This window comes from Meriones unguiculatus, chromosome 11, assembly GCF_030254825.1.
Source record: "Meriones unguiculatus strain TT.TT164.6M chromosome 11, Bangor_MerUng_6.1, whole genome shotgun sequence".
NCBI lineage: Eukaryota > Metazoa > Chordata > Mammalia > Rodentia > Muridae > Meriones > Meriones unguiculatus.
The window spans coordinates 8,850,824-8,873,409 of record NC_083359.1 but is presented as its reverse complement, the minus strand read 5'-3'; the positions used below and the strand labels follow the sequence as shown (position 1 = coordinate 8,873,409).

Genomic DNA, 22,586 nt, shown 5'->3' with positions numbered 1-22,586 from the left:
ATGCACATTTTAAAAAAAAGTTGCCATGTGCAATAATTTATAATATGTTGCCTCCCTCGATACTGGATGCATTTATTTCTTTGGTTGTTGAGATAGGATCTTACTATGTAGCTCAGGCTAGCCTTGACTTAGACTCCAGACTTAGCACTCCTAAGTCCTGCAAGGCTTATGCTGCCATGCCTAACTCCATGGTATAGGTGTTCTCCTTGGCGTAGACAGACCATCATTGAGTCAACTAGTGCCTGTAGTTTGGGACCTCAACTTGCCATGTGCTTGGCCCTCTGTGTGCTAAGCCCTTTGTTTATGTTACTCTCCTAAGTTTGCTTTTTTAAAATTATTATTAATTTTTTTAATATTTTTTTTCAGACAGGGTTTCTCTGTATAACCTTGGCTGTCCTGGAGTTCACTCTGGTAGACCAGGCTGGCCTCGAACTCACGGAGGTCTGCCTGCCTCTGCCACCACTGCCCAGCTGTAAATTTTTATAGTAACCCTAGAATATTTCCTTTTATCAAAAAGGAAAATAAGTTAAAAGAGGCCAAATCACTTACTGAGGGAGTCAGAGCCATTAAGGGAGGAAGATTCTTGCAAATTCTGCCTTGGATTTTTTTTTTTCTTTTCTTATACAGGGGTCTCATGTAGCCCCGGCTGACCTCAGCTATATGGTGGAGGATGACCTTGATTTTCTGATCTCTCCTCCACTTCCCAGATTCTGGGATTACAGGCATGTGTTACCTTGACTGGCTTTGTGTGGAGATCAAACCTCAGCCCTGACCTGGGTATCCATGTACGGTTCTGAATGTTACAGGACTGGGTTTGGTGGCGCTTGCCTTTAACCCCAGCGCTTGGGAGGTGGAGACAGATGGTTCTCTGTGAGTTCCAGGCAGCCAAAACTACAAAGTGAGACCCTGTGACAACAACAAAAAGCCCCCACACATATGTTACGTATGTATTGAATTGCCTTAGAAACTTGGCGTTGGGGCAGAAATTGTAGTCAGGCCTGTCGGTATTTTAATGCCTGTACTCTGGATCCTTAATATCTTACAACAAAGCTGTGTTGCTGCCAGTTGATTACAGCAGCCATCCTTTCTTGTCCTCCCACGGGGTGCTCTGGAGCCTGGGTTCTCTGTCCAAACTGGCAGATGGTCCAGCCTTCCCGCGTGTCTGAGCATCGCCGGTGCCTTCTCTCTCCTTGCAGAGGGCTCCACTGGAAAGACGTGCCTGATGAAGGCTGTGCTGAACCTTCAGGACGGGGTCAACGCCTGCATCCTGCCGCTGCTGCAGATCGACAGGGAATCCGGCAATCCTCAGCCCCTCGTCAACGCCCAGTGCACAGATGAGTTCTACCGCGGCCACAGCGCGCTGCATATCGCGGTAGAAAAGCGGAGCCTCAAGTGCGTGAAGCTGCTGGTAGAGAACGGAGCGAACGTTCACGCCCGCGCCTGTGGCCGCTTCTTCCAGAAGCACCAAGGAACTTGTTTCTATTTTGGTGAGGGAGCTTTTCCCAGCTATGCTGAGGTGCAGAGTGGGTAGAGCTTTGTCCGAGGTCACATGGTTAGTGACTGGCAGAGCTGGCACTTAACCCCTGTCCGCCTGCTTCTAACCATCAAGATTACATTACAACTTGTTTAAAGAGGCGCTTAACCAGCCAGGTGCGCTGGCGCACACCTGTGATCCCAGCACTCAGGAGGCAGAGGCAGGCGGATCGCTATGAGTTCCAGGTCAGCCTGGTCTACAAAGCGAGGCCAGGACAGCCAAGGCTACACAGAGAAATTAAAAAAAAAAAAAAAAAAGAGGAACAAAGTAAAAGGCTGAGAGAGATACTTAAAATTATGGGTATGTGGTGTATATATCAATATTTGTTCATCGGTGTGCCAGTGAGAAGCCAGAAGTTCTCTTTCTCTCTCTCTGGTTTTGTTTTGTTTTCTGAGACGGGGTTTCTCTGTGTAGCCCCAGCTGTCCTGGAACTTGCTTTGTAGACCAGGCTGGCCTTGAACTCAGATATCTTTCTGCCTCTGCCTCCGGAGTGCTGGGATTAAAGGCTTATGCCACCACATCCTGCCGTGGCTGTCACTTTATTAAATGATCTATTGCCCTATTCCCCTGGGTTCCATTTTCAACACCCCTCCCCAAATCCTCAAAACAAATATACAAATGACAACAGCGAGACCTGACCCACTACCACCACCAAAAAACAAAATAAGGGGCCGGGGAGATGGCGCAGCTGTTAAGAGCACTGACTGCTCTTCCACTCAGTGGAATTCCCAGCACCCACACGGCAGCTCACAACTGTCTGCAACTCCAAAATCTGACACCCACAGACATACATGCAGGCAAAACACCAACGCACATAAGATACAAACAAATAAGTAAAAACGAAACGAAAGCAAAGAAGCCCCACCAAATCAAAACCAACCTGAGAGAGCAGAATTTGAATTAAGGGGTGGTGAGTGGACCATGTCAAAGACTGGAAGAGGCGAGTGGGGGAGGGGAGATCTGGTTGGCTGCCTCTTATTCTTCCGGATCTGCTTCAGGGAGACCTGGCCTGCTGTGTGAGGAGCAGGAAGAACCGTGAGGTGTAGGCAGAGGCTCAGACTGCCCTGTTGGTCCACAGGCGAGCTCCCCCTCTCTCTGGCTGCGTGTACCAAGCAGTGGGATGTGGTGAGCTACCTCCTGGAGAACCCACACCAGCCTGCCAGCCTGAAGGCCACGGACTCCCTGGGCAACACAGTGCTCCATGCTCTGGTAATGATTGCGGACAACTCTCCTGAGAACAGTGCGCTGGTGATCCACATGTATGACGGGCTTCTCCAGCTGGGGGCCCGCCTCTGCCCCGATGTGCAGCTGGAGGAGATCTGCAACCATCAAGGCCTCACACCCCTGAAGCTAGCCGCCAAGGAAGGCAAAATTGAGGTGAGTGCTGTCCCTTCCCTGCCTCTCTTGGCTGCAGTAGTTCTCGGGGACACAGGTCACACATGTATATAATGCATTCTGGTACTTCTCACCCTGGTCCCTTCATTATCTCCCTCCCTTCCCCATCAACATCGTCGCCTTACATTTCTTTCTCACATTCGGTTCTTTTTTTGCTTTGTCTTGGTTAACTGAGTTTAGTCAGGGCCATCTGTGCCATCATAGGTTTCAAACTATCCATTGGTACCTGGCAGGCTCACACAAAGGTGCCAATGACCGCCTTTCCCCAAGAACGTACTAACGGACAGTAGTTGAGTAGGATGGGGGAGGGTCCTCTCCGAACTATGGTTTGCTGTGGACAGGCTCGGTCTTACGTAGGCCTAGTGCGGTACTAGCAGTGCAGGATACTTTCTGTACAGAAAACAGCATTTTGCAGCCCTTTCCCATCCTCTGGCTGTAGTATGATTTCCAGCCTTGTCTTCGGAAACATTCGCCGAGTCTGGGATGAGGTGGTATAAATGTCCTGTGTAGGGTGGAACACGCAGTGGTCACTGATTCTCAGCACCCTGGGCTGCCAGGAGGCTCTGCCTTTATTTCAGTTCCTTGCAGAGAGAAGCTCTCTGATTATGGGATGGGCATAGTGTTTGTTTACAGGTCTAGATATAAATGTTTAGAAGGCAGTTTGATGCCATGTTGCTTTAGATAAACAACTGCAGTAAATTTGTCTAAAGGACCGAAGGCCTCCTCAGCCATGGAATTTTCACTGGGTCTATAATTCCAAACACTGGGAATAGTCTTAAAAGCAAGTGAGTCTTTTTTTTATCTTTTCTTCTCTTTCTTTCTTTTTTTGTTATTAGATTAGGAGACAAATGCATTTATTTACTTATTCATTTATTTTATGTTGATGTTTTTTTTGCCTGCATGTATTCTGCATGAAGGCAATTGTGAGCTGCCATGTGGGTGCTGGCAATTGAACCCAGGTCCTCTGGAAGAGCAGTCAGTGCTCTTAACCAATGAGCCATCTCTCCAGCCCAGAGACAAATGTTTTTAAAAAAAGGTGATTTTTATTTCACGTGCATGAGTGTTTTGCGTGTATGTACGTACGCGCAGTGGGAGAGTGTGTGGTGCCTGTGGAGAAGGGTGGTGGATCCGCTGGAACTGCAATTACGGATGACTGTAAGCTGCCACGTGGGTGCTGGGCACTGGCCTGGGTCTTCTGCAGAGGCAGAAAGTGCTCTGGGGACACCGAGTGTCTCTCCGGACCCCTGGGAGACAGCTATGTTAGCCACTTCTCTGTTGCTGCGGTAAAGCACCGTGACCAAGGCAGCTTAGAGAAGGAAGGGTTTATTTGGGCCTTGGGTTCTGGAGGGACAAGTCCATCACCATCAGGGCGAGGAAGCATGCCAGCACGGTGCTGGAGCAGCAAGCAGAGCGTGCAGCAGCCAAGCAGGAAACAAGCTGGGAATGGTACTCAGCTTCTAGAGCTCAAAGCCTCCCTGCAGTGACACACAGCCCCCAAAGGTGCCACACCCCTAAACCTACCCAAACCTGGGAGGACCAGTGTTTAAACACCCGAGCCTCTGGGGGGACGTTTTCATTCCCACTAACCCAACAGCTTTTCCCCTATACGTTGTCTAATTTGCTGTGAGTCTTGCTATCAGATTTTCTGCAGATTTGTTTGTTGTTGTTGTGGTTTTTTTTTTTTTTTGTTTGTTTGTTTTTTGAGATAGAGTTTCCTTTGTCCTTGCCCTGAGTTTCCTTGCCTTGGCTGTCCAGGAACCCTCCCTGTAGACCAAGTGGGCCTCAAACTCAGAGATCTGCCTGCCTCTGCCTCCCCAGTGCTGAGATTAAAGGTGTGCACCACCACTGCTGGGCTGATTTTTTGCAGTTTTTGTCTGGGGTGACATTTACATTTTTTTTCCTCTCAGTGTAAGCTTGAAAACACACACACACACACACACACACACACACACACACACACCCCTCCATGGTCACCTGGAGGTAGAGACAGGTGGTTCTCTATGAATTCCAAGTCAGCTTGGTCAATATAGCAAGCTGCAGTCCAGCAAGGTCTACAAAGTAAGAGTTGTTTTTTAAAAAAAGGGGGGGGGGGGTAAGGGTGGTGGTGTTTTGTTTTGTTTTGTTTTGTTGACGTATAGAATTCAAACTTTTTGTATGTTTGTGTCTGATCATGGTTGCCTATAGTCTTAATTACCTGGAAGGCTGAAGCAAGATGATCACTTGAGCCTAAGAGTTCAAGACCAACCTTGGCATAAAGTTACTCCCTGTGTGAGCAAACAAGCCAAATCGAACTTTTATGTGCACAGGCGTAATTATCTTTTCCTTCAAATTCCTTGGTTTCCCCGTTACTTAACACTTTGTACAATATTATATATACAACCTGTGATATAACCATATATCATATATAATAAATATCGCATTTTCAAGATTATTTATTTTTATATGTATGAGTATTTTACCTGTATGGTGTCTGTGCACCACATGCATGCCTGATGCCCTTGGAGGCTAGAAGAGGGTGTACGATCCCCTGAGACTGGACTTACAGACAGTTGTGAGCTGACACGTGGGTGCTCAGAATTGAACCCGGGTCCTTTGGAAGAACAGACAGTGCTCTTAGCCACGGAGCCACAGCATGTATGTGGAAGTCAGATGATGGCCTGAAGAACACGGGTCTCTTCTGCCTTGTGGGTTCCAGGGATTAAACTCAGGTCATCAGGCCTGATAGTGAGGGCTTTTACCCTTTTAGCTGTGTTGCTCTGACCTCTCACCTTGCTTCCCTCATGCTGGAATTACAAGCATGTACCATCATACCTGGTACTCTTATCTACTTAATTTAAATTAAGTAAGCAATTAAATAAATTAATTAAATCAGTAATTACATTAATTAGCAATTGCTAATTTAATTTACTTAAAGTTAATTAATTACTAATTATTAATTTATTTTACTTAAACTTATTTTATATATGTTTATTTTATGTTTGTGAGTGATTTGCCTGCGTGTATGTATATACCCCACGTGTGTGCATGGTGCCTGCAGAGATCAGAAGAGGGTACTGGATTGCACGGGAGCTATGTATGGTTGTGAACCACTGTGCAGGTTGTGGGTGCTGGGAACTGAACCAGGGTCATCCGCAAGAGTAACAAGTGCTTTTAGCCATGGAGTCATCCCTCCAGCCCCGACAGTCTTAGTTTTAATATTTAGAACTGATTTGTTTGAAAGCACTTTTGGCAGAAAGAGTAAGCATTACCCATCTCTCACTTTTTCCCTCCCAAGTGCCTGCGGGTATCTGAATTTTCTTTTCAGAGATGCTTCACAGGCGTCCAGTCTGTAGTTGCATATTGACAGTGTTTAGAATGAGAGGACTTTTTAAGGTCAATAACGTTTTTGGGTTTTTTGTTGTGTTTTGTTTGTTTTCTTTGTCTGTTTGAGACGAGACAGCGTTTCTCTGTGTAACCCTGGTTGTCCTGAAACCCACTCTGTAGACCAGGTTGGCCTTGAACTCACAGAGATCCACCTGCATCTGCCTTCTGAGTGCTGGGATAAAGGTGTTCACCACCATGGCCTGACTTATAAGTAAGAATTTTAATCCCATTTCCTGCTCTCGGCTCCAGGCGCTCTTTCCCTGAGTGTGTGCAGCTTTCTTTGTGGTCTGGGACCGCAGAGGTGCCTCAGTGGTTGAGAGCACTGGCTGCTCATCCAGAGGACCAGAATTTGATTTTGGGCATGCGCAGAGTGGCTCGCGACTGTCTGTAACTCTAGTCCCAGGGGATCCGATACCCTTTCATGTACTCTGTGGGCACTGCACATACATGCATGCACAGAAATACACAGAGTCGAAACACACATACACACATTTAAAACAAACACCTTGAAAGCCATGGCTCTGTGGCCTGTGTAAGTTGTTGTGTACATCGGCACCCTCCTAGTCCTCGTTCCTCTGTGAAATCTAAGCTGTCTTAACCTATTTCAGAGCAGAGACCCTTCCTACTCTATCAGACCTTCTGCACCCCGACCACGGAAGTGCACACACACACACACACACACACACACACACGCATAGGTGATCCCTGATTTCACACAACCTCAGGTCCCCAGCTGGGATCTCTGAGCTGCCTGAGGAGCTCAGGAAAGAAATCCACGGGGGCAGAACGGGGCTGCATAAGCAGGAATGTAATCCTGACAGTTCACCTTTGGTTGGGTGTACTTAAGAGCTGAGACATGCTGGGACCCATGTGCTCGGCAGGGGCTCAGTGCTGCGGGGCCCTGACACAGCATTCGTGCGGGCAGGGTGACTGGCCGGTGACCTTATGTGACTGCCCTGCAGATTTTCAGGCACATTCTGCAGCGGGAATTCTCAGGGCTGTACCAGCCCCTTTCGAGAAAGTTCACCGAGTGGTGCTATGGTCCTGTCCGGGTGTCACTCTATGACCTGTCCTCCGTGGATAGCTGGGAAAAGAACTCAGTGCTGGAAATCATCGCCTTTCATTGCAGGAGTCCGGTGAGTCCACCGATGTAGGTCTGCCTAGAGATTCTGGCTAAGGGCAAGCCCCCAGTCACTGGAGGCAGGCGGGAGGCACATCTCCAGGGACCCGGGCTTAGTAACTCGCTCCCCATTTGCTCCCCTCCATTTCCTTTGGCCCTTCATGGAGCCTGGCACAGAGTAAGTGCTTGTCACACCATCTGTCCAGCTGTGTCCTTCCTATCTTGTGCTTTTGGCTCTCCCTTCCCCATGCCAGCACCGGCACCACATGGTGGTCTTAGAGCCACTGAACAAGCTTCTTCAGGAGAAGTGGGATCGGCTCATCCCGAGATTCTTCTTCAACTTCGCCTGTTACTTGGTCTACATGATCATCTTCACCATTGTTGCCTACCACCAGCCTTCCCTGGACAAGGCAAGAGCTGGGGGGGGGGCGTCCTGGGGTACACTGGCTTGAAGCAACCCTGGAGTGAGAAGAGGCAAGGGCCGCCAGCCCATCCTACCAAAGAGGACACCGAGGCTTAGGTATCTTGAGGGATATACCCAGAGCTCTTCCGGAAACAGTCCCCTAGGATAACAACAGCAATGACAGTGGCACACATCACTTACACTAGCCACTGCTAGTATAAGTGTGACTATAACTTATACTAGTTGCTAGTATAAGTGCTCACGCTGGTAGCTGCGCACACCAACCCCTGGGGGGAAAGACTGCCAACCTCAGTTTACTCTTGAGGTAAGGGAGAGGCACAGAGAGGTTAACTTTATTTTCTAGGGTAATAAAAACTCTCTAGTGGTAGAGGTGACCTGAACCCAGATATTCTGGCTCCAAGCCCAATACTAATAACTGCTATAACAATACTAGTAACTGGAATCAGGGCCCTTCCCCAGAGCCCATGTCCTCTCTGCGGCTCAGAGTGGCCTCTCTGTAGTGCAGGCTCAGAATCGTCACCTGCAGCTCTTAGACAGCTAGCCATTGGGGATGGGACCCAAACTCTTGGTCTTACGGGAGTGTTCGTCTCTCCAGCCAGCCATTCCCTCATCAAAAGCGACGTTTGGGGAATCCATGCTGCTGCTGGGCCACATCCTGATTCTGCTTGGGGGCATTTACCTCTTACTGAGCCAGGTAAGAAGAAAGACCTTCCTATTTCTCTACCTTATGAAGCTCCCAGTCAACCAAGAAGCAAGCCAGGACGTTACAGGGAGTAAACTATACTCTCTTCACTGCAGGGGAAACAGATTCCCAAGCTCCACCTCACCAGAGTGGAGAGCTCTGGCCCTGCCCTCAGGGGGGCCTGGCACTCTTCCCACTATGCCTTCTGAGGTACCTGTGGGGCCGCAGACAGTTTCTGTGTTTCTGGCAGTGCAGGCTTTGCTCCCTTAGAAATCAAGTCTGAAGGCCCTGCCTCAGGTTCTTCAGCGGGTGGCTGGGGAATTCCTCACTTGGTAAGCATAAAAAGCAACTGGCAGGTGGTGCTCAGTCCAAATCCCACAGCAAAACATCTCAGTCTGGCGGCAGGCTTGCAGAAGGCAGGTTAGATGCCAAGATATAGGACCTTCTTAGAGGGGGCAGAATGAGGCACCAAACTCAGGTGGGCTGGAGTGCAGGGTGATACCCGGAGTGCCAGTGAGAGGCAGAGGGAGAGGCAGTACGCAGGCACTCCTTCTGGATCCGGAGGCCCCATGTTGTCCCAGCTGGCTTTGAATTTCCGAGTTCAAGTGAGCCTCCTGTTTGAGCCTCCCAAGTAGCTGGGACTGAAGGTGTCTGCACTGCACGCTTCTCGGCTGTGTATTTAAGGCTCACGAGTGCCCCAGCCTCAAAACTATTCCCTCACTAGGCATGGTGGTGCGTGCCTGCAGTCCCAGGTGCTTGGGAGGCTAAGGCAGTAGAACCCCAAGTTCAAGGCCAGGTTGGGCTACATCTTAGTTAGGGTTATCATTGCTGCAACTGTAACCAAAAGCAACTTGGGGAGGGAAGGGCTCATTTAGCTTACATTCAGGATACTGAATCACAGTCCACTGAAGGAAGCCAAGGAAAGCATTAAAAAATGGCTGACCCCTGGAGGCAGGGGCTGATGCAGAGGCCACAAAGAAGTGCTGCTTACTCCCCATGGTTTGCTCAGCCTGCTTCCTTATAGAAACCAGGGCCATCAGTCCAGGGTGGCCCCACCCACAATGGGCTGGGCCTTCCCCCGTCTTTCACTAACTAAGAAAACGCCCTACAGGCTTGCCTACAGCCTGATCTTATGGAGGCATTTTGTTAGTTGAAGTTCCTTCTTCCCAGATGACTAGCTTGTGTCAAGTTGACCTAAAACTAGCCAGCACAGGGCTGGAGAGATGGCTCAGTGGTTAAGAGCACTGCCGAGTCTTCCAGAGGTCAGTTCAATTCCTAGTAACCACATGGTGGCTCACAACCATCTATAATACAATCTGGTGCCCTCTTCTAGCGTGTAGGTAGAATGCTGTATATAAATCTTTTAAAAAAGTAGCCAGTACAAGATATATAAACACATTTATGTATATATAGTATACTTATATATACATATATATCTATATACATATATATCTATATATACCTATATGTATATACACATATATACCTATATGTATATAGATATATACATATAAGTATATACATATAGGTATATATGTATGTGTGTGTGTGTGTGTATATATATATATATATATATAGAGAGAGAGAGAGAGAGAGAGAGAGAGAGAAGGCTACAGTTTCAGTCCCTGAGGTGGTGTTAGTCAGGTTGCCATACCATGAAGCAAAGTAGGGGAGCTGGAATCCAGGCTGCACTTGAAGCTGAAGAGCAAGTTTCACGCCCCGGCCTCTCTCCTCCACAGCTGTGGTACTTTTGGCGGCGTCGCCTGTTCATCTGGATCTCATTCATGGACAGCTACTTTGAAATCCTCTTGTACGTGAGTCTGACTCCTTGCCCGTACCATCCCTAAGGTTTGGGTGAGGCAGAGTACACCAAGCTGGTTCTAGAGGCTGGGATGCAGGGCCCCAAGTTGTTCTGGGGGTGAGGGGAATGTGTGCCCCACCTGGGAATCCTGGCTCCTGGACAGGGCAGGTGTTTTCATGCTCCCACCTTTGTGGAGCCTCTTTCCATGTAGTGTCTCAAGTTTTGAAGACACTCTGAGTCAGGTACCGTTATTACAAAGAAAAGTCCGGAGCATCAATAGTAACTAGTCCAGGATGGAGGCCAGGCTGTGACTGGTCCAGCTCCAGACAGATGGAGCCCCCTGAGAGGTAGAGGCAGTGGGTGGTGATTGGCTTAGTCTCATAGGAGTTGAGAGGATATTGCCAAGTGGCCTGGAAGTTGACCCAAGTCCTGTCCCCATCCAGCCTTGTCCAGGCTCTGCTCACGGTGCTGTCCCAGTTGCTGCGGTTTGTAGAGAGCGAATGGTACCTCCCCCTGCTAGTGTCATCCCTGGTGCTGGGCTGGCTGGACCTGCTTTACTACACACGTGGCTTCCAGCACACAGGCATCTACAGCGTCATGATCCAGAAGGTGAGAGGTGGGGGTGGGCCAGGTGCAGCCAGACACACCTCCCAGGAGACTCCTTTCGGCCTTGTGAAGACGAAACTGTCCCCCACAGCTGACCTGAGCAGAAGAGAGCATGAGTTGTTTGCCCCCGTGTCATTTACCCAACATTACTGCGGTGTGGGCGTGCATGTACCTGGAGGTCTTCACACGCATGAAGATGTAGACACATACATTTGGTGTCCACATAGGAACGTGCGCATTCTTCACAAAGGAGCAGAGAATATGCACGTGTGCTTACCCACTTGTCGGAGGCTTGGCACATGGGGGCATTTGCATAATCCTGCACCCACTTATTTCACAAGTGTTTAGGAGCACCTGTTATGGTCCAGGCCCTGTTCTAGGTGTTGGGAGCACGGTAGTGGGCAAAACAGACAAGTGCCTTTCTCAAGCTGGAGTTCCAGTGCGGGGAATGAGAGTGCAAAGGAAACAGCCCAGGATGTTGCTGACTCCAAACCGCTACAGAGGAGAGACACAGGACAGTGTTACGGAGAATGACTGGGGCAGATGGCAGTTTACTGGGGGTGGTGAACAAAAACCCTTCCTGAAGAAGGTTGTTTCCTGTTGTTTTGTTGACACAGGGTTTCTCTGTGTAGCTTTGGCTGTCTTGGAATTCACTCTGTAGACCAGGCTGGCCTCGAACTCAGAGATCCGCCTGCCTCTGCCTCCTGAGCTCTGGGGTTAAAGGTGTGTGCAACCACGCCAAGCTTGACAAGGGGGAGGGGAACTAAGTTTTCTTTTTATGCAGTGTAGGAGATGGAACCTGGGCCCCCATTCAAGCAAGGCAAGCACTCTACCACTGAGACAGACCCCATAGTCCATTAGTGGTGACCTGGAAGAATGAGGCAGCCACCTTATGGTGGAGGAGGAAGTATCTTCTTCAGAGCGAGCCTGAAAGTAAAGGCAAAGAGCCAGAAGAGGGGGACAGTACTCAAGACAGCCAGGGACAAGGAGCCAGCTGAAGAGCCAAGGAGGCCAGCTGAGGAGCAGGGCGTAGGCAGACAGTATGGATGTCTGAGGCTTAAAAATTCTGGGAAAATGGGGACTGGAGAGCTGGTACAGTGATTAGGAACAAAGTCAGGCCCCCCTGCATGCCACACGCCAGCAAGCACTTTCACCCACTGAGCTGACTTTTTTATTGTTTTTTTCTTTTTTGAGGCAGGGTTTCTCTGTATAAACCTTGGCTGTCCTGGACACTCTTTGCAGACCAGGCTGGCCTCGAAAGGCAGATTTTTTTTTTAAAGGCTCCTTCTGCTCAGACTGACCTGTGCGCACAGTCTATGGGAGTGTTGTGTATGCAACGGAACCCTACTGACGGGGTCTGCGGTTAGAGTTAGAATGCTGTGGGCCATTCACAGGCTTCCCCTCGGGCATGTGTATTCCAGGTCATTCTGCGAGACCTTCTCCGCTTCCTGCTGGTCTACTTAGTCTTCCTTTTCGGCTTTGCTGTAGGTAAAGACCCTTTTAAACTTTGCGTGTGTGTGTGTGTGTGTGTGTGTGTGTGTTTGTGTGTGTTCATGTGTACTGTGTGCATGAGTGTGAATGTGGGTTTGTGAACTTATGTGCGTGTATGCACAGAGACCTGAGCAGAATGCTGGGCATCTTTTGCTATTGCTCCCTGTCTTATCGCCCTGAGACAGTGCCACTCACTAAGCTGGAAGCTCACTGTTTGTTTGTTTGTTTTTGACTAGTGAGCTCTTGGGGTCTGCCTGTCTCTGTCCTGCAATGCTGGGTTACAGTCACAAACAGCTTCAGAATTTTATAAAAAATTATTTAATTTTTAAAAAAAATTTAAATTAATTTATTTAAAAATTTTTTATTTAAAATTTTATTTAATAAATAATAAAATTTATTTAATAAATTTTAAATTAATTTATTTAATTTTTTCTATGTGCGTTAGTATGAAGGTGTCAGATACTTTGGAATTGGCGTTACAGACAGTTGTGAGCTGCCCTATGGGTGCTGGGAATTGAACCCCAGTCCTTTGGAAGAGCAGACGGTGCTCTAAATCACTGAGCTATCTCTCTAGTTCCTTCCCTGCCCCCAGTTTCAGAATTTTTAAGTTACATCTGTGTGTGTGTGTGTGTGTGTGTCTGTGTGTGTGTAGCTCAGAAGACAGCTTGTGGGAGGTGGTTCTCTCCTGCTATCAAGTGGAACCTGGGGATCAAATTCATGTCATCAGATTTGGAGGCAATCACCTTTACCTGATGAGCCATCCTGCCAGTCCCATGCTCGCTTGGTTGCTGGAGATTCAGACACGGGCCCTCATGCTTACAGCACAAGCGCCTTTACCCACTGAGCCATCTCCCTAGTCCAAAGACCCTCTCTGCCCAACCCCAGACTCCCTGACGGTCTCCCAGACTGAGACCTTCCTCTCACTTACTTACAGCCCTAGTGAGCTTGAGCCGGGAAGCCCAAAGCCCCAAAGCCCCGGAAGACAGCAACGCCACCGTGACAGAACAGCCCACGCTGGGCCAGGAGAAGGAGGAGGTCCCATATGGAGGCATCCTGGACGCCTCCCTGGAGCTCTTCAAGTTCACCATTGGCATGGGTGAGCTGGCCTTCCAGGAACAGCTGCGCTTCCGAGGGGTGGTGCTGCTGTTACTGTTGGCCTACGTCCTCCTCACCTATGTCCTGCTGCTCAACATGCTCATTGCCCTCATGAGCGAGACCGTCAACAGCGTCGCCACGGACAGCTGGAGCATCTGGAAGCTGCAGGTACTGCCGGGGAGCGCCACCCCACCCACCCCGCCTCTCCCGTGGGACCCCACTGAGCCAACCTCACCCCAGTGGAGGCTGCTGAGGGCCCAGCACCCAGTCCCATGGGCTCTGCCCAGCAGGACCAACCTCTAGATTATAGCCATTCATTCCTTCCTAGGGTTGTTGTGAGGATCAGATAAGCCCAGGACTATGAAGTGTCCAGGATAGTGCCTGGCACATAGTAGGTGTTCATTAAGTCAGTAATCACAATCCTTTGGCATTATCATTGAGACAAGAGTCTCACTATGTATCACCAACTGTTCTCCAACTCACAGCAATCCCCCTGCCTCAGTTTTGTGAGTGCAGGGATTACGGGTGTGAGTTACCAGGGTTGAATATCAAGTGTGTCTTGAATGCCTGTTACTGGCAGGGCTCTGCGCCACAAACCCAGCAGAGAACAGGAAAATGGCCGCTCCTGAGATCCACATATGTGAGATTCAGATTGATGTGGGAGGCGGCGAGAAAGCTTGCAGGGGTCTGATATGACACTCCCTCACGCTTGCACACAAGCACTAGCTGTGTCTTACTTGCCCAGGGTTGTTTTGGCCAGGAAGAGCCTTACCCTGGAGGTCGGACTCTGCTGCCAAGGTATTGCTGTCCTTGGGCCATTTCCCTTGAGCCTCAAGTGGCAGCCCCATGGGGTCTGGGATGCCCTGGTCTGTGTATGTGTGGATGAGGGGTGGTGGGAGAGGGGCGTGGTCTGGAGCGGGTAAGAACAAGTCACCATTGAGTATCCCTTATGTATTGACTTTCCACACACCGCCTAAAGCGACTTTCCTTTAGTTACAAGACAGGGAAACTGAGGTTCTGAGAAGATTGGAACCTTGTGTCCCCACAGGAAAAATCTTGCAGCTAGATCCCAGTTCATGTGTTTGGCATATGTGCCGTGAAGTTCTGTAAGGGCATCTTCTTTTCCCCTTGCCCTGGATGCTTCTTCCTCCAGGCCGGGTTCCAGGCTACTCTGGTTGATGTGTCCTTTGTCCCCAGAAAGCCATCTCCGTCTTGGAGATGGAGAATGGTTACTGGTGGTGCAGGAGAAAGAGGCATCGTGCAGGGAGGCTGATGAAAGTCGGCACCAGGTGGGATGGCGTCCCTGATGAGCGCTGGTGCTTCAGGTGAGGAACTGGGCAGGACAGGGCAGGACAGGGGCATGGCCGACTCACCCTCCTCAGTGGCTGCAGGAGGCAGGTGCGGTGGGAGAGGCAGGGCTGAGGAGACCCAGTGTACTCTGGGCGAATGAGGTCAGGGATGCTGGCTCTGAGAGACAAACAGGCCTCACTCTCTGGCCCTGCTGTCATTCCTGGCGCATTAGCCTGTCTAGCCTGCCAGAGGTATAAACTTAAGGTCCTCTCCCTAGTGATTCCTGACTTCCTCTCTGGTCAAGCATCCAGAATTCTGGGGTGGCTATGGCTATCCTCATCTCTAGGTCTTCCAGTCTGATCTTGAAGCTATTTCCCCTTCTATGGAAACCAAGCTTTGCAATGTTCAGAGAAGAGGGAATGGCCATGAGAGGGAATGTGGTGACAACAGTCCAGCCACAGCAGGCACCTTTAAGGGCAGCAGCTGAAGCAGGGGAGAAGATGGAGGCTTTACTCATGACAAAGCAGCTCAGAACCTGAAGCCCAAAGATACACCTGATCTCACTTCCTGGCCTGTGTTTGCTCTGGGAAACCCAGACACTGAGAACAGCTGGGGAGAAGGGTACCTCTTTCTCCGCTTGGACATCTGGCCTTAGAGGCTGTAATCAAGAGTCACGGGGACAGAGCTTGCAGGCTGTGGGTGGACCAGTGCCTTGTTAGGGACGAGCAGAAAGAAAGAAAACCATCTTCCTCATTATCTGTACAGTCCACTGGGAGGAGGGGGTGATCCCTCCCCTAGGCAGAGCCTGCTGGGGCAGCCACAAGCTTCCCTGAGCTTAGAGCTGCTTTGTCAACAACAGGGTGGAGGAAGTGAACTGGTCTGCATGGGAGAAAACGCTTCCCACCTTGTCTGAGGAGCCGTCAGGGGCCGGCATCGCTGGTGAGTAGCCACGGGGCTAGAGCCCTTCCTTGCCTGGCTCCTGCGAGCATGTGCTGCGGGTTACCGGCAACACAGCCTTTGAGAGTCCTGGCGGGACTCAGACACCTGTTGTGTGGTTGCTTCGCAGCTGCGCCCACGCCTGCTCCTCCTGCAGGTGTCTCAGTCCCTCTCTATCCCAACCCCGCCCTGCTGGCCTGTCTGGGGAGCACTCTCAGCTCACAGGCCTCTTTGCTGTCTTCTCCCCTGCCATCAGTTATTTGTCCAGGCCTGGGCTGGATTTGTTCCCAGCAAGGGAACAAGTTAGGGAAGTATGTTCCCCAAACTCCTCCACACTGTCCTAGTCTACTGCACAGGTGCCATCTCCCTGGGCCACTGCTTTGACAGGTCAGCTTACTTAACCAGAGGTTTCTTCCTCCACTACATAAGCCCCACCCACTTAGCCCCGCAGTGTAAATCACTTCCTGTAAGTCGCTGTGGCAGTTGACCTTTCTGTTCTAGCCCTGTAACAGCCTTTCCTGTCTCCACCTTGCTTTGTCCACCAAACCGACTCCTCCCTCGTATCCCGCAGATGCTCTCCTCAGATTCCATGGGCTCTTAATTTTCTCTTCTCTTTTCTGCCAATGTCTCTTGCCAAATACCCTAACCTTTCCAGTTACCTGTGACCTGTTACAAGGAGGCTCTCCTGGTATTTTGCTGTCCCAAAGCCTGCTGGTTTCCTGCCTTCTACCCACACATTAAGGGTTCCTTTCTTTCTTTCTAAAAATGATTTATTTATTATTTATACAGTATTCTGCCTGCATGTACATCTGCATGGCAGAAGGGGGCACCGGATCTCACTACAGATGGTTATGAGCTACCATGTGGTTGCTGGGAATTGAACTCAGGACCTTTGGAGCCTCTGAGCCATCTCTCCAGCCCCCCCCCTTTCTTTTTCTCTTTTTTCTTTTTTTTGAGACAGAGTTTCTCTGTGTAGCCTTGGTTGTCCTGGACTCAACTTTGTAGACCAGGCTCGCCTTGAACTCAGTGATCTGCATGCCTCTGCCTCCCAGAATGCTTGGATTCCAGGTGTGAGTCACCATGCCTGACTTAAGGGGTCCTTTCTACTTTCTCTATCCTATCATAAAATGCCAGGATAGTGAGTTATCCTGTCCCTCATCTGGTCCAGGTATTCCATACTCAAACCCTGCTTTGAGCTGGCCACACCAGCTCTACTGGAAACAGCCTTAGGGCTGCCCTAGCAGATAGCATATATGTAGCTCCACCCTTCACACCCAGGTGTGGGACCTCTGCCCATCCCTCCCTCTTGGTCTGATGCTGGGGGGGGAACTCTTTGAGTTTCTTGGGGAGGCTCCTGAGTGGCCCATGGAAAGGGTCAGGAGATTCTGCTAGAAGGAGAAAAGCAGGGAGATGGGGCTTCAGGGTCAACTGCTATACCCAGAACATGGCGGGCTTTCATGGCCGTGGCCTGCTCTTGCTTCCCTGGCAGCTCCTTCCAGGGCAAAGCCATCATGTTCCCCGTTCTGTTTACAGGAAATCAAAAGAACCCAACTTCTAAATCTGGGAAGAACTGTGCCTCAGAGGAAGACCATGTGCCCCTCCAGGTCCTCCAGTCCCCCTGATGGCCGAGACGCAGCAGCAGGCTGGTGGGGGAGAGCAGGGAATCGTTCCAGCCATGCTCGAAGCTACTGAATTTTGGTGGAAATATATTTTTTTGTATAACTAAGTCTTCTAGTTGTATTATTTGAAAAAGTTACTGGGACCTTGCATCTGGTAATATTTGCATGTGTCTCTAAGTGCCAACCTGGGTCAGGGGCTGGTCTGCTTAGAAACAAACCCTCACTGGCCATGCCTCAGCTCCAGCCCACTTGGCAGGCTTAAGGATTAGGGGCAGCTCGAGGGTTGGGTACACATGAACCACCTTCCCACCTCTCGGATGACAGTCCTTTAAGCTCTGGATTATTGCCAGCAAGGGCTGGCTATGCAGAGAAACCCTGTCTCAACAACAACCAAATCAAACCAAACCAAACCAAACTACTTCCAAAGTGGAACGTAGTATTTGTGGAAACTTGAATCTGTTTCTGGCCATGGTCACCCATATCTGGCTCTAAAATAAACTATTTTATTCCCTTTAAGAATGTTTTTGAGCCAGGAGTGGCGGCACACGCATGTGGTCCCAGCCCTTGGGGGAGCAGTGGCAGGAGGATCTCTGTGAGTTCAAGGCCAGCCAGGCAAGTCCTTGGCAAGTCCAGGACAGCCAGAAAAACCCTGTCTCAAACAAAACAAAACAAAAAACCCAAAAAAGAAAGGGGAGGGAGGGGAAGAGAGGGGATGGAGAAGAGGAAGAATCCCAAGTTTATTTTTTGGCCCACCTTTCTAGTCCGTAAAAATGAGTTGTTTCATCAGTACATTTGCATATAAAATACAGGTGTTGCTGGACAGAACCCAGCATACCATATGTAATAATAGCTCTATCAGACTTCGCACTGAGGTGTTTTGTGACATGATTTCATTCTGTAGGCCGAAATGGTCTTGAAATCAGAGAACCCCACTCTACCCTCAAACTCTCTACGTGGCTAATGATGACCTTCAACTTGTGATTCTGCTGCCTCCACATCCCCAGAGCTTGGAAGTTTGACGCAATGCCCAGATTGAGGTGCTGGGGACCGAACTCAGAACTTCATGTTTGTTAGGGAAACACTCTACTGAGCTGTATTTGCAACCCTTAAGAGAAACCCAAACATGCCCATGTACTGAAGGGATAGCATTAGCAGTTCCTATTGCCCAGGAAAAAAGCCTGGTGCAAAACAACAACAACAACAACAAAAAACAAACCTCGAGGCCTAAGTGGAAAGGGCAGGGAGCAAGGGAAATAAATAGATCAAACAAGAGCTCCTCTGAATGCTAACGAATGAGGGCTTGTCTGCGCCGGGTCTGGAAAAGTTCCGCGGACATGCTGAAACCTGGTGCAGAACGACCCGAATCATTGCATTTAGCAACAGCTACTATCTACTGTTTTCTTTTGTCTCTGGATGCAGTTTCCGGTGTGTTATCTCAGATGAGCCTCAGAACAGCCAATGCTCTCCGTTCCCAGGTCCTGAGGATTAAACGCACGCTCACGCAGACTCTCCAAAACTCAGCTACATTATTTTGGCCCGTTTTTCTTTTTTTAATTTGTGATTTTTGAGACAGAGGCTCAACTAATCTGCCCAGACTCGACTCGAATTGCCGCCTCAGGCTCCTAAGCAGTTGCGAACTCACAAAGGACTGAGCATTCACAAAATGCCCACCGCGTCGGACAAAGCGCGGGGCGGACCCGACTGGGCGCGCAAACCTTCACGCAGGCGCGCTGAGCAGTCGCCGCGCTCTTGGCTACCCAGAATTCCTAGGGCGGCGGAGACCACTCGCTCGGCGGGACGGCGCGCGGAAGTTCCCGTGAGCCTTTGCCGCCCACACCCCCCCTCCCGTGAGGAGTGGTCTGTTCCGAGCCCTTAAGAGACGGGCACGCAGGTGCTGGGCTCTCTCTGCGGACGACATGGGGTCCTGTCTCTTCCTTTCGTGCGGCTGGCGCCTGCCCCGCGGCCTAGTGGAGCCGAGCCCGATGGCCGCCGAGCCCGATGGCCGCCGAGCCCGGGCTCCCAGCTCCGCCGTGGGCGCCATGCTGACCCAGGGGAGCCGGGTAAGTCGGGGGTCCGCAACCCGGGGCGCCGCACGCGGGCGGGGTGCCGACTGCCCCTGATGATACCAGTAATAGGAAGTGCCGTCCGAAGCGACAACTGACGACATCCCTATTTAGCTGACCGCAGTCTATCAAACCTCCGCGACCCCTGCTTGAACACGACTGCTGGGATTGCCTCTTCATTCTTACCCTGTTAACTTCCAGGCGCGGTGTTGACGGGAAGTAGGAGCAGGATTCCACCATGAGGTAAGATTCTGAACCATTGGCGTGTGGCTGAAAGTTGCATAATTTCCTTCCTTAACCTGCGTTGTTACTGGATAGTGCGTTCCAGCCACAGCCCTGAAGTGAGGATTGCATTGAGCTCATGTTTTATGTAGAAGTGTTCCAGCTATATTTCTCCTAGGCTGGAGATGGCTCAGCGGGGAAGAGGCCTATTAACTGTTAATCGTACTACTATGTGCGGTGGTTCTAGCCTTCTGTATCTCTGGTGCCAGGGAAGCCAGCATTTTCTGCCCTCTTATTAGCACGCTCCCCGCACGGGTAATCTAACAAGGGTCTCTAGTAAATGGCTGAAACGACCCGTTGGGGTGGGACAGTGAAGTGCTTGGCTGCTGTGATGAGATCACTTGTAGGAAGTGCCGTCAGAAGCGATAACTGACGATACCTGCTCCTGGCTGACTGCAGTCAAGTCCTCCCCAGTAGTCGATGCTTAGGGTTAACTCTTGGAACTCGTTTAACAAATGTCCCACTCTTCTAGGTTGGAAGTTTAAAGAGTGGAGGGTTGCCAGCAGTATGGCCTCACATAAGGTAAGCTTTCATCTCGGGGTTTTAGTTGGGTCTAGAAAAAGACACTAGACTAAGGTGGTTGTGGTTCACTATGTGAGTGCGGGGACTCTCCAGTGCTCTGAACACTGAGCCACTTTTCCAGCCCACTAACTCAGGTCTTAAAACATTCACTTGGAGACAGGAGAGATAGCTCAGTGGTTAATACTGTCTGATCTTCCAAAGGTCAGTTCCCGGCGGCCACATGGTGGCTCACAACCATCTATAATGTGAACTGATTTCCTCTTCTGGAAGATGTAAATGCAGATAGAACAGTCATGTGTGTATAAAATATGTCTTTAAAAATAAACATTAACTTGTGTGGTAGACTGGACAGCTCATTCTACCATTTGGCTCTGGATTGAACTCAGTTTTGCTGGTTTGCCAGAGAGCCATCTCACTGGTTAATTAAAAAATAAGGCCAGCATTGGAAGTAATGTCCTGTTTCTGCAACCCATCTTAGGTGTGTGTCCGTTTCCTCAAGAACTGAGAGCTGGAATGCGGTTTGTGTGGGCAGCAGTGGCAAAGGTAAGTTTGATTTGTACGATGACTGGTTGTTTCTGCCCTGAAAAAGATATCAGATGATGAGATCACCTAAAATAGCTGGAATTACCGGCAGATTGCTAGTGGTGAGCCTATGGATTTCTGAAGATATCTTTAAATAGTCTGAATGCCAGTGGTTGGAGCAGCAGTGATTCTGAAATTTAGTTCATTTGCAGGTGGCATCTCCAGAGGAGTCCTCAGACAAAAACTCAAGATCCTAAAAGCAACCTCTTTAAACCTTGATATGAAAGTGCTTCAAGGATGGATGTGTCTGCTGACTCTGCTCTGTGCAAGCACATTGGTAATCCTGTCCCACAGGAGCCTCTATGTCTTTCAATAAATTCTAATTTAAGAAAATTGATGTATCGAGTGAATTCATTAAATTGTGTGCAGTTAACCATTAATGAGGCGTAGTCTTTGGCATTGGTCCTTAAAAACATGTATTCGAAGAGGAAACTTGAGTGTCAGGTGTTAAGTCCAGCTTTAGCACTGTGAACTTCTGGTCAGCCTGAGCTGCTTTCATAACCTAAGACTGGGGCAAAAATTCCAAAGCACATAAGGCATCCACACTCAGTTCCTTCTACCTTGGCTGGCTGTGTCCGTTTGGTGCCTAGACCCTGCAAGCCAGCTTGTTTACCCAGCCTGTAAGCCTGTGCTTCCCCATAACTGGTTTTTGTCCACGAGGTTTGGACCACTTAATAGTTCTCTTGGGCTTGTTCATTGTGAGACTAGGAGTGTTTATGGAAAAATGGTGGGCAAAGGAGCCCCCAGTTTTTCCTTTTTGCTGACAAGGCCTTGACTGGTCCTAGAGCCTTCTTCAATGGGTTTTGTTCTTGAAAAGCCATTCCAGGGACTACACACGGGTCTGAAACAGCAGGTAAAGTTGTGCTGGTTGGGGTGAGGGAAGTAGGCACAGCGCTGCCCTGCAGTTGCCAGCCAATAGAGGGAGGCCTGCAGCTTGAACTGGACTTTCCATACCTTCAAGAAGGCCCTAGGAACCAGGAGGAAAGTGACTGCTCCTTGGTCTTAACCCTTAAATGGCCTATGGTATCTGCCTGAATTAGTGAGTGGGCTCAACGCAGAGCACTCGGTCCTTGTGGAAGTCTGGAGACCAGAGTCCCTTGAGCAGAGTTGGGGCTTGAAAACCTAAGGTTAGTACTCTGATCTCATCCTGGTGAGAGCTAGGTGGGGCTGTCCACACACCCTCCTGATGGGGGAAGCCCCTAGCCTGCCTGCCTTATCCAGGACTCTGGTTAGGACCCCTTTATCCGTGTCAGGTCTGAATCACAGACTCCCTACTTTCATGGTCTCTGGCAGGCATCACAGGGCTTTCTCCAGGGTCCTGGTGACTTGTACCTTCCCTGGCCTCCTCCCCAGTACCTGGCCCCTCACCCAGCTCCAGGATGGTGGGTAGGTGACCCTGTTTTGGAGAACGCTTGCGCAGGCTGAGCAGGAATGGCTGGGGTAACGAGAAGATGTCCACGTTGTTGCCCAGGTCAATCCATGTGACATTGGGGAACTTGCTGGGGTCCTTCAGAGTGTCAGTGAGGTCCCTCAGCACAGCCCGGGTCAGCCGGTTGCCGTTGAGTGCTAGCGTGGTGAGGCGGGGCAGGGTGCTGAGTGCAGGCAGTAGCTGCAGGACCATGTCATCCGTGAGGCCCGTGAAGCCGAGCTCCACGCTGTCCACTTGGTCCCCGCAGCGCTGAAGGTAGCTGGTCACCCGTTCCAGGTCCCGGGAAGTCAGAGGAATGCCTGACAGATCCACCATGTTGTCTGGAGGATTCCCAGCTAGGAGGGCTTTAAGA

The 22,586-nt window shown here is 50.0% G+C and overlaps 2 protein-coding genes and 3 non-coding genes across 7 annotated transcripts in view; 4 read left to right on the top strand and 1 right to left on the bottom strand.

Annotated features, from left to right (window-relative positions):
- Trpv2 (transient receptor potential cation channel subfamily V member 2) overlaps positions 1-21,138 on the top strand; it is a 27,138-nt gene extending 6,000 nt beyond the window's left edge. For 2 of the 3 annotated variants that reach the window (XM_021628628.2, XM_021628627.2), the window contains exons 4-19: positions 1,197-1,487; positions 2,613-2,911; positions 7,255-7,428; positions 7,667-7,822; positions 8,432-8,530; positions 10,258-10,328; positions 10,763-10,928; positions 12,347-12,413; positions 13,351-13,679; positions 14,709-14,836; positions 15,661-15,740; positions 17,271-19,416; positions 19,621-19,662; positions 20,174-20,223; positions 20,702-20,766; positions 20,958-21,138. In XM_021628628.2, the coding sequence (XP_021484303.2) occupies positions 1,197-1,487; positions 2,613-2,911; positions 7,255-7,428; positions 7,667-7,822; positions 8,432-8,530; positions 10,258-10,328; positions 10,763-10,928; positions 12,347-12,413; positions 13,351-13,679; positions 14,709-14,836; positions 15,661-15,740; positions 17,271-17,359 (1,949 nt within the window). In that variant the 3' untranslated portion in view covers positions 17,360-19,416; positions 19,621-19,662; positions 20,174-20,223; positions 20,702-20,766; positions 20,958-21,138. Of the gene's footprint in view, positions 1-1,196; positions 1,488-2,612; positions 2,912-7,254; positions 7,429-7,666; positions 7,823-8,431; positions 8,531-10,257; positions 10,329-10,762; positions 10,929-12,346; positions 12,414-13,350; positions 13,680-14,664; positions 14,837-15,660; positions 15,741-17,270; positions 19,417-19,620; positions 19,663-20,173; positions 20,224-20,701; positions 20,767-20,957 lie in introns of those variants that run through there. The other variant, XM_021628631.2, reaches the window with a different exon arrangement.
- Positions 19,469-19,539, top strand: LOC132646579 (small nucleolar RNA SNORD49). The gene has a single exon (XR_009584842.1). It is a non-coding gene; the product is annotated as a small nucleolar RNA SNORD49 (small nucleolar RNA).
- On the top strand, positions 20,026-20,096 carry LOC132646578 (small nucleolar RNA SNORD49). Its single transcript, XR_009584841.1, has one exon. It is a non-coding gene; the product is annotated as a small nucleolar RNA SNORD49 (small nucleolar RNA).
- The window catches only part of Lrrc75a (leucine rich repeat containing 75A), a 39,818-nt gene continuing 37,940 nt past the window's right edge, over positions 20,709-22,586 (bottom strand). Inside the window, exon 4 of the mRNA XM_060363525.1 lies at positions 20,709-22,586. Within this exon, the coding sequence (XP_060219508.1) occupies positions 22,055-22,586 (532 nt within the window). The 3' untranslated portion in view covers positions 20,709-22,054.
- On the top strand, positions 20,818-20,889 carry LOC132646621 (small nucleolar RNA SNORD65). Its single transcript, XR_009584875.1, has one exon. It is a non-coding gene; the product is annotated as a small nucleolar RNA SNORD65 (small nucleolar RNA).